The sequence below is a fragment of the Pocillopora verrucosa genome, chromosome 8 (genome assembly GCF_036669915.1).
Source record: "Pocillopora verrucosa isolate sample1 chromosome 8, ASM3666991v2, whole genome shotgun sequence".
NCBI classification, from domain to species: Eukaryota; Metazoa; Cnidaria; class Anthozoa; order Scleractinia; family Pocilloporidae; genus Pocillopora; species Pocillopora verrucosa.
The window spans coordinates 3,266,743-3,277,545 of NC_089319.1; the positions used below are offsets into that span (position 1 = coordinate 3,266,743).

General features: G+C 37.5%; 1 protein-coding gene across 1 annotated transcript; it reads right to left on the minus strand.

The window, feature by feature from the left end:
* Positions 1-8: 8 nt before the first annotated feature.
* On the minus strand, positions 9-9,981 carry LOC131791035 (protein tweety homolog 3-like). The gene is made up of 15 exons (XM_059108342.2): positions 9,847-9,981; positions 8,888-9,057; positions 8,477-8,588; positions 7,329-7,531; positions 7,029-7,124; positions 6,714-6,786; positions 5,798-5,876; positions 5,369-5,424; positions 5,094-5,165; positions 4,533-4,658; positions 3,684-3,724; positions 3,097-3,186; positions 2,199-2,249; positions 1,740-1,839; positions 9-1,014 (listed from the first exon to the last, which is right to left on the minus strand). Exons 1-15 carry the CDS (start codon positions 9,979-9,981, stop codon positions 823-825), a joined length of 1,596 nt encoding a protein of 531 aa, XP_058964325.2. The 3' UTR covers positions 9-822.
* Positions 9,982-10,803: the final 822 nt, after the last annotated feature.

Consider the following 10,803-nt stretch of genomic DNA (forward strand, 5'->3'; position numbering starts at 1 on the left):
TTTAATGGAGATGACTTACTAATCTTACGGACAAGTTCAAGTCCGTTATACAATTACTCCCATAGCTTTCTCAAGAATAGTTTAATCACAGTATACTGCGACTAATATCAGTTGTAGAGGTAAAATTTAGGTTTCAACGACAAATGAAGCGGAAACATACCCGCATACATTCGTCATCTCTTCCGAAGAAATCCTCGACACTTTTCTATACTAAGTGGTCCTTTATAGCAGCCATCTCTATTCTAAAAAGTTTCTACCTTTTGCACAAATATTACAAATGTCATACTGCAGTTTGCACGCAACCTCAGGTGACGTTCCATTACCATAAAATAAAAATATTTCCTTCCAAAAAAGTGGTACTCGATATCAAGTTATATTCTCAACATTCAATAAAAGTTTTTACTACGATCAAGAAAAACAGAATGTCACATGTATCTCTAAATACTTCATGCAATCGATCTGTCATTAAATCGTATAAAAATTATCGTACAGGTATTCACACCTGATTGTCATAAATAATTAAATAATTTAGATTAAAAAATATAGATGCTTCCGCTAACTTTCAATATAAAACAATCAAGATCTTTTTGATAAAAACGCTCTATGCGTTAGCCGATAGATCTATCTATCTACATGTTCAAAAGACTCTAAATAGCCTTAAAAAGTAGGCATAAATGATTAAGTAACCCTTTTCGGCTTTCGTATTAACAAGTTTTAAAATTTTTCGCTGCAAACGTGTATTGCAAAAGTTTTCCCGCAAAGTGATACATCTTAAAGCTTCTCAGAAAAGTCAGGCGAAGAGGATGACGTCACTGTCTTATTTCAGAACGCCATACTGTTGATCTCGCCTCGTCCTCTTATGTTTGGAAGGTCAGTGTTGGAGGATACATCTGACGATGATGGCGGAGAAGCAGCAGTTAACAACGGATTAGCTCCTACTGAACTGAAACGCCCGGGTTTCCACGAATCCTCGAAGGAATGAAACTCCATTGAGGACCGGTGCATGGCGTTGTACTGAATGAGAGGAAAAACAAACAGAGTTCACTCTCACATAAGCAGACATACGTTGAGCTAAATTTTAAGTTGGTACCTCTCTGAATCAAGGATAATTCATCGATATTTCTCTCTGTTATGACAATTAACTTGTGTACAAGGAAAATATAATTTTATAAATCACTTAATGTAAGTTATGAAACATTGATCGTCAGATTAGAGTTTGCAGTTCATCATAAAATTTAGATTAAGCAGAGGATAAAACGGAGAGCCCGTGCAGCCACAAACTAAAATGACTACCATTATACCAGACTTTGTACCGCTTAGTTGTCAGCCAGTCAGAGGTCAATCATCAGTAGTTAGTCACTCAGTAAGATGCTAAGTTGCTCCGTCAATCAGTTGGTAAGTCACTCAGTGGTTCTGTCAGTCAGTCATTTGGTAAGTCAGTCGGTGGCTCTGTCAGTCAGTTGGTAAGTCAGTCAGTGGTTCAGTCAGTCAGTCAGTTGGTAAGTCAGTCAGTTGTTCTGTCAGACAGTCAGCCAGTTGGTTGGTGAGTCAGTCAGTGGCTCTGTCAGTCAGTCAGTCGTTCTGTCAGACAGTCAGTCAGTCACTCTGTCAGAGAGAGTCAGTCAGTGGTCCGTCACTTGGACGGTTAGTCAGTCAGACAACCAACCAGTCCACCATTCCCCAACTCCGTCGGTCAATTTCTCAATAAATCAATATCAGTCAGTCTACATATTCATTACCGTTGGTGTCTGCAGATCGTTGGGAATGAGGGGTACAGACTCCGTTCTGGGATCTTCTTCCGAAATAGACTGGTAAGGAGTTCCAATAGGGGAGTCAGAGCTGAGCAAGATTAGATGAGAGGAGAAACACGACACAAGTGAGTATTCACTCAACCACCTTAAATACACCAGTTTAATTCGCAAAGGACAGAGGAATGTTTAAAACGTATTTGGGCATGGGAGATAAGACTGGAGACATGTTGTTATCGGATTGCTGTGGAAAAGAAAAAGGGGTAGGCTTCTAAAAAACCTGTGGTGCTGCGTCGGTGGGGGAGTATAACAAGATAGCTTTGTAACTGAGTCGATAATGTAAATTGTCCACCGTGAAGAGTTTTTAATCTGACGTTCCGAGCGTTGACCCTTAGTCATAGTGAAAGTATAGCAAAACAGTTGATTTAAATGAATGTTCAAGCCACTCACCCACACACGTGTAAAATGCTACGGTGCTTTCGACCCTTGGATGACGGAGTTCTGGTGAAAGAAGTAAGAGTATAGGGTTGTCATAGCAATTAATACAAATAAGGACAAATACATATACATGTACACATTGACCAGCAAAAAGTATCACTGGAAGGAAAGCCAAATCTAGATCAACCTAAGACTTGGATGGTAGCTTCCCACATCTTGAGCAGATTCTTTCGGTGGCAAACTTAAACACGAAGAAATATACAGGAAAAAAACGGTTTTCACACTTCATTTTCTTGGTTCTCGTACAAAGAGGGAAATTTGAAAGCTGTTAAGTCTCATTTCCAGAGTGAGGGAATATCTTGCGTAAAAGCCCAAGAATTAATGGCCCACGTTTGACGTTTGAACATGGGTCATAAAAAAGGAAAATCCTTAGTCAATTACATGGAGTAGAAGCTTACTCAGGTAAGCATTTTGGGTTAAATTTATAACACAGAGCAAAAACAGGTTTTGAGTTTCTTGTTTCACAAATCATTTCTCTACATGACTCTGCCTGGAGAGAGCCTCGATTTTGTGTTCTAGACCCAGTCTTCAACCTCTACCTACGACCACACATATCCAATGTGGTGTATTCTCATGTGAAGATGCAGTATGAATAAAGGGGTAAGTTTCTAAAGAAACTGTGGTGCTGCGTCGGTGGGAGAGTATAGCAGGTAATTAAGTGTTAACAACTGGGTTGAAAGGTAAATTAGCCACCGCAAAGAGTAAAAAAGCTGAGAATGTGGCTGCAGTACTCCATCGCTCTGACGAAGGGCTAACGCTCGAAACGTCAGCTTTTTTACTCTTTACGGTGGCTAATTTACGTTTTCAACCCAGTTGTTAACACTAAATTACCTGAAGATGCAGTAGTTACCTAAGTAATATGGGCAGCACCAGAGTGAGGTTAATGATGAGGAAAAACCCAATTAGAAGAGTCATAAGAAACAGTTCAGCAACACCCTCCCTGCAATGGAACCATAAATATCATTAAGCAGTACATTTTGTTTACTTTTATACGTTTATTCACAAGTTAATCTCTCCAACACCAACCCAATGTCTAAGAAAAGTCCACTTTTTTTATCCCCTGAGCCGAGTCTCTCTCCAATTTGTTTTGGATGTCCAGAGACTTAAGCTTACCAAAAGTGTTTCCCTGACAACCAGACAGTAAGGGTTGATTATTACAACTGTGATTGGAAGGCACAGTGCTCAGAATTATGATTAGTGCACTGGCCTTTTGATCAAAAAGTGTTGATTCACCAGCAACCTCTGATAAAACGTCTGGTGGTGAGCTGCCATATCTTGGCATCCCATTCAATGGGAATGTGGTTGCAGTACTCCAACTCACGAATGACTTAAAAACTGGGATAAGCCCTGAAGGGGTCAGCAAGTGGCTCAAGAGAACACCTCACTGTTGACAAATAAGATCTCATTGACACACATTAACTGATTTTTTATACTTACACTACGTAATAACACACAGAGTACTGGGCACACTTGAATTGCTACAATTAAAAAAAATATATTTTACACATTACAGAGCAATACATAACTGTCTCTCTTATTGCAGACTGTAACACTCAAACAGAAGATAAAATATCTAAATGTGTTTGTAGGAAGTAAATTTCCTTGTTAATCCACGATGGTTGGTTTTTTTACATTTTTTTCCCAAGAAAAACTAAATGAGGGTATATATTATCCATCTCTTTGCCGTGATGGAAACTTTGTTTAGGAAAAGCAATAACAATTGAGTCTGGCTCCAACTCCAGAGCTGTTTGATTTAGGATTATTAATATCCAAACAAATGTTCATCCTATGATCAAGAAAGTGAACAATTCAGCTTGTAAAAGCTCATTAACAGCTGAACTAGTCTCTCACCAATGGCACGTTGATAAAAACCATTTAACTCCCCTTTTATTTTTGTCTTTTAACCAAAAAAACAAAGTTTCTCAACACATCTTGACCAATTTTCTCCCCACTGATGTGGAAGAATAGGGGTGGCAAAACATTTATAAAACAAGATCTCATCATCAAATGAGGAATTCTGAGTAAATCAGGATCAATCTGGAATTCCATTTCTTTCCCTTCACTTTACTTTGTACTTGGTCTAAAAATTGTGTGACCCTCCCAACCAGACAGATGCAAAACAAACATTAATAGCAACTTGGTCACAAGTTTTCCACCACTTTACTCAGTTTCCTCATTTTTATCTTGAGTTTGCATCATCTTCAAGTGATATTTTCTTTTGTCATGATTTGCCATTTTGATCACTCAGATTTTGCTTTCTCTACATGCATTTGGGCAGTTTCATACCTCATGTGCATATCCACAGTCAAGATTCTTGGCTATAATGGACACACTTTCTTGTGACTGGTGCAAGTCCCAGTCACCTTTCGAAAGATTATCTTCACACTCAGGAGGCAAATGATCTTTCAATTCCTGAACATAAATATTTTTCACACAACAATTGAGGTTTTGAGAGTTTGACTTAATAATAAGTTTAATTTTATAAATTAAACTTCAATTTCAATACATTGGATGGTAAGAGATTAAAAGACATCCTAGTTCTAACTTCTGTCAATGGGGGAGGGGGGGGGGGATGGAAATGGGGTGGCATTTAAAGACCAGTATCATGTCAGGGCTCTACAGTTTGCTAAATGAAGTAAGATCTTGTATACTACACTTTTTGGACAGATCGTTGGATATAAAATGTTGGGTAAAGGAGGTAATGTGCTTCGTGGAACACAAGCACCACACATACCACCCATTACCCCCATGGGAGATGTTAGTGGCCTAATCAGGTGAGAGCCCTTAGCCTCCCATCTACAAAATTTTGTTCAGTATTGGAAGATATCAAATGTATCTCATACATACATGTGCTCGCTCCATAAGAATAAGAAATGTTCTTAAAGCTTCCTCCAAATGTTCCTTGGCCTTATCTGCATACTAAGTACAAAGAAAAAGAAAAATTTTATTCATTCAAATAAAACCTTAACTATTAACACAAAGTAAGTCAGCAATAATTCTACTTCCAGCAACGATTTTGTCAGGCTTTAACAATGCACCTTAGAGTTCAGCAATTGATATTGAAATAGAGTACTGAACATCATGTACTTTCAAAAAGTCAGTAGCTTTAAAAGTTCTCTGACCTTTTGATTTGGATTATGTTCATCCAGTGGGCAGTCCATATAGTATTTCACAACACCTGTGTAAAAAATAAGACAACTCAATGCAAAAAAAATTTCACATCATAGAGAACCTAATGCAAAGAATAAAAGATTCGACTGAGGATGGGTTTACAGTAGTTTATTTTGTTCTGTGGTCAGATCATTCCAAGTACACTCCTTTTTCACACTATAGTCAGATTCTCTCACAATAGAAGTACAACCTCTCTTCAAAATAACTGTCTTACCATTTGTCCAGTGTGAACCCTTTAACTCCTAGGTGTGATTGGAGTCTAATTTTTCCTTACAGTATCATCCCTGAATCATATCATGTCAGGGTGGAAAGGGTCAATTGATCAAGAACAAACTTAAACTCAAAGCAAATAGAAAAAAAGAAAATACTAAATATCTTACCAGTATTTTTCAACACAGGTTGACTATTGACGTAGTAATTAACTGTTCCTTTAGGATTCACACACAGATCAGACATACCCTGTACAAAAACGGCTCATCAGAAAATTGCAAACTAAAGTATCTTGCTGTGTACACCTCTGACCTGGTAATTAATAATGGTAATAGAACTGAGTGGAGTCCAATTTGGTCTGAAATGATACATTCAAGTGATTAACAAAATTGGATGACCACAAAGCGGGGGTCCAATTTGTCAATTATGAGTATGATTACAGACACAATTGGAAGACAGAAAGTCCTGTTACCAATTAATCATAACCATTACAATTTCTGAAAATAACAAATGCATTTAGGAAAAACATCTCCAGTAGCAACAACACCTAAAGCAACAAAATTTCTCCATTTTGGAAATTCCTCAGTTTTTCTAGGATAAGTGGTTGTTGCTATGGTTATTGTGATTAATTCTGTGATTGGAGGAGTTGGTTAAGTGGACTTAGTATGATTAGATTCTTCAGCTGTGTGATTACAGGTGTCCAATTACAGCCAATTGTCTGATTACACTGTTCGATTACACTGTCCGATTACAGCTGTACAGAATGATTTATGAAAAATAAAGCAGCTAATGTACCAATAACGTGAGGAAATTGTAATGGTTATGATTTAAGTTATTTATTTGTGTATGGTTATGTAAAATACACTGTTATGAACAAATGAAGGACATGTAATTTAAGTTTGTCATGTTAAGTCAAACATAAGAGTGCCATTATTATTGTTCTGTGAGTAATCATCATAACTACTAAGCTTGTGTAAGACCTTGCAGTCAAGAGACTAAAGCAGTAAACAACAATTCACATCTAGATCAAAACAATGTCAACTGTGTGATTGTTGTAAAAGTGATTGAGTTCTGTAAGTGACTTACAACTGCTAAAGCCAAATCAACTCCTGCACCACACCAGATTATTAGGAGGCAGATGATTCCAACTAATATGGCTCTGCAAAGATACAAGTCAATTTAAGAGTAATGAAAGGAAAACATCTGCCGTTAGCAAGGTTTGAAGTGTGACCCATACAAAACATGACCTAGATAATTATATAGATTACAACTGAGGTGGAAATGTTGCCATGGTCAGCACACTGTGTACAATGCTGAGAGGCAAATGTACTTTTAACAGGGGTTTTTGGATCCTGGGAGGGGGGGGGGGGGAAAGGGGGATCTACAAGGTTCAGTACTTACAGTACAAATCCACATCTGCTCCTTCTTAAAATTGCATAAATCATGAGCACACAAGCAAGAGTGGTCAAACACATTGTACCAAATGTAGTCCACCGTCTGAAATTCATAAAAAAATAGCTTATTTTATCATCTTGATCATAGTTTATTATAGAAACCCTTTATGAAACATTTACGAAATCTTCGAAAGTACAAACACAACAACAACAATAAACAAAAAACCCTGTATGTTATAGACTGCTTCACTACCTTGCCATGACAATTTGGTTGACCTCGGGTAAGAGAAAATGATAGTTATCTCACCTGTAATACTCAATGTCATGGATATCTCCATTTATGGGAGGAAGATTAACTCTCTTTATTCTCACTAAACTGGTCACAATGCCTTCCAAGTAGATTCTAATTTTATCTATCAACTCTTCACCAATAGAAAATCCCACACAGTCTGATTTAGCATCAAGGAGGATGCTGTCCATGTCTATCAGCTTATCTTTTACAAAATCAACCTGGAATATAACATAGTCCCATAAGATTATAGTTTGTTAAAAAAAAAACACATTAACTCTTTACACCCTGACATCAGTATGCAAGTTTTCCTTCCTATTGTCTAATACATTTTTTAGGGTGCTGAAAAGGAGAATTTTTAGGACAATCAGGAGCTTCTTCAGTTGGTGATCATTGCCTTTCTTCTTGTGACCTTTGTGTGCGATCCAGGGGCCACATTGTAAGGAGAAATTAGATGCTAGTCACCCACAGGTATTTAAGGGTTAACCCTTAAACTCCCAGATAAATCTTTTAATTTTCCTTACTGTTAACCATACAATTCTTATAATGTTGGTTCAGAGAATTTAGTATTGGATCAACCAATTATCCACAAATTGATATTTTTCTTTATTCTCATCACTTCTCTGGTTGATATTGTATTGATATTGTAAGGAGAAATTCTTTCTTGGTCACACATGGGAGTTAAAGGGTTAATTCAGTGATATGTTTATCATCAAGTAAAGAGTTGATCCTTCCAAGTGGACTGCAATTTTGGCAAATGCAGAAAAGAAGCCTGGAAAAATTCAGGCTTTGAACCTGTGCCTCCCAAATACTAGTTGGGCGTTTAACTACAATTCCTCTCAGAAACCCCTTTTCTGCAATGGCTAAAATTGCAGTCCATTTGCCAGGATCATTTCTTTGCTTGATTTATATCTGCAGTTCTAGTGAAATTTATAACAAGGCATTAAGATATTGACCAGACATCTCTGGTGTAAAAGCTGAAGTAAACAATTCTTCCATTGAGACTAGATACATCTATGTAAATGTTATTTCTGATTACAGATGTGATGGTATAATTTCAAAAGAATAATATTGATTACTTCAACTGCAAGGTCTAAATTTCATGCAAGAAAATAAAGAGACTTTATTCAACTTACACATGTCAAGTAACTTTGAAAAATTCATACCTTTGTTTCTATTTCTATGAGACTTTCATTCACATTTTCTGCTGCTGCAAGCACTCCTGTTACTCCTTCATCTATTGTTTCATTAAAGACAAATCCTGCAATTCCTGCACCACTGAAATAAATGATAAATTGAGGTGACAAAAAGAATAACAGTACACCATTTAAACTGATTCTTAAATTTTCCAGTACTTTTTAACTAATCCATTGATATGATTGACTCTGAAATAATATTTTTAAACTAGACATTTTAGTGATTAATTGCCCCAACAGAGTATCAAATATTACATCTACCAGTATTTCTTTCTTAATTAATTTGAAAACTCATAAACCAATATTATTTACAGGTACACCAACAGCACATGACATTTTTATTTCATACACTCTTAACTGATACTAAAAAAAATTACCAACCTGCACAAAACAGATGTAAACAGAACAATGCATCGCAAAGCTATCACACATTTTGCTTGAGGTCTTTGGTGCTTATCACAGGAACACCAACTTGCCAAGAAATGTCCACAGAAGATAAGAAATAGAAGACCACCAAAAAGGCATGGACCCAAAGCATAAAGGAATAATGCCTGCAAAGGAAATAGAAATGGTGTCAAAACTTTATAAGTAAGACCTGCAAATATTTAATGGTTATTACAGTACTGCAATTAGCTTTGGTTTTAGTTTTAGGGTAACCTCAATGGCAAAGAACAATTTATCTTTTGATAGCACAATATTTGTCAAGTTGTAACTATTCTCTTGCACACAGGCAGCCTCTTTTCTGTTTTGCGTCACTACACAGTTTAAAAGAGGTGCCACCATCAATTAGCCATACAGACATGTCTCTACCTTCGGAAAAAAAAAACCATTAACCAACTTTTCAAACGCCACTCAGTCACCCCTTTGACCGACTTGAACAGTCTACATGTAATAAGATAATTGAAAGTGGCGTCAAGAATCAACAGGTTTCGTCTGTCACGTTTTATGCCTATTTATAAGTAGAAGCCGACCTGTAGCGATACTCTGCAGGCGCAGAAATCATACAAGAAAATGTACCCCCCCGATAAGATCCCTTATATGAAGGGCAAACTTTCAGAAGTAAGCATTGTAATTCTCAAAATGCTTTAATTAAATCAAATGCAATTGCGGTACAGATGACATACATCAAATCAGGTAACAAGAATCTCTGTGTTTAATCGAATCTCTACAATACAACCCACACTCAGATTTTATTTCCACTTTAAATAAAATCAAGATCTTCATAAATGGAACCGAACAACGACTTTTAACGCACTACTGTAACTGAGCCTACGTTTGTCCAAGAAAGTCGCTACGTTGTGCCTGAGAAACGCATCAAAATAGATCTAATATTTTCCTACCTGTTGGTAATCTTGAAAAGTAGGAGCAAAAACAGATGCAACATTATGAAAATAAAAATTAACGTGCGCAAAGGAATGGAAAAATTTTGCAATCCATGGTAATTGGAAAGTATCGTCAACACTACAGTTCGCCATTACTCTGTGTCGTACCTTGTCTCTCTCTTCGACCTTCTGATCTCCAGGTCCAAACTCGTGATCTTCCCGTGAAGGCGTGGGCCTACTAGAGTCTTTATTGCAACTCGTATTTCTAAATAAGTGAGTTAGCCCTGTCCAATAGTATATGTTTAAAATCACTCACTGACAAAAGATTCCCCAGCTTAAAAATATAAATACAAAAAATTTAAGAAACTGTTCAGCACAAGGCTTACCTCTCGGCCGGCTTACCTTTAGGCAAGTTTCACCATCGTCCCACAGAAATTCGTTGGCTAATAACGACTCAGGCCGTTTGGTCAATCAGCTAACGTCTCAAGTAGATTAGTCTTGGGTCGACGAGTTCAGGTATAGGGTCAGCGAGTTTATAGGGACCTTGAGAAGTCAGGACGGCAACGCCAAGGAAGACGCTGATTTGAAAATGAATTTATAATTTTTGTTGGAATTTCGCGAATGACTTGATGTGTTTACCATCTCTTACAGCGACGCAAGTTAACCTCAGCATAACTTAGGAGAGCGACGTTGAGTTCCAAATGGAACTTAACTAATTTGCCGTCGTGGTTTCCTTTCACCAGGCCACACAAATTTTGGTGATTTCACGCTATTCTTTTACAGAGGACAGCCAAGGGAGGTTGGGGACCCCATGGGTACCCCAGGTAGGTGAGGTAGCCCGCCTAAGTGGGGTAACCCGCCTGTCCATATAATTTCTTAATTTATCTTGATCACGTTTACATGTTAGGTGGCTGGGGTGACCCGCCTGGGCGGGTTGCCCGGTCTGCCAGGTAGGGTAACCCTGTCAACCGGGGT

What these genes read in the sequence shown, in the direction of transcription:
- LOC131791035 (XM_059108342.2), bottom strand. Translation starts at nt 9,981, where the DNA reads ATGGCGAACTGTAGTGTTGACGATACTTTCCAATTACCATGGATTGCA. An exon ending in ACTGTGGATATGCACATGAG is followed by an intron (nt 3,725 to 4,532) that starts GTATGAAACTGC and finishes TTTTAATTGTAG; the next exon opens with CAATTCAAGTGTGCCCAGTA. An exon ending in AGCATTTTACACGTGTGTGG is followed by an intron (nt 1,840 to 2,198) that starts GTGAGTGGCTTG and finishes AATCTTGCTCAG; the next exon opens with CTCTGACTCCCCTATTGGAA.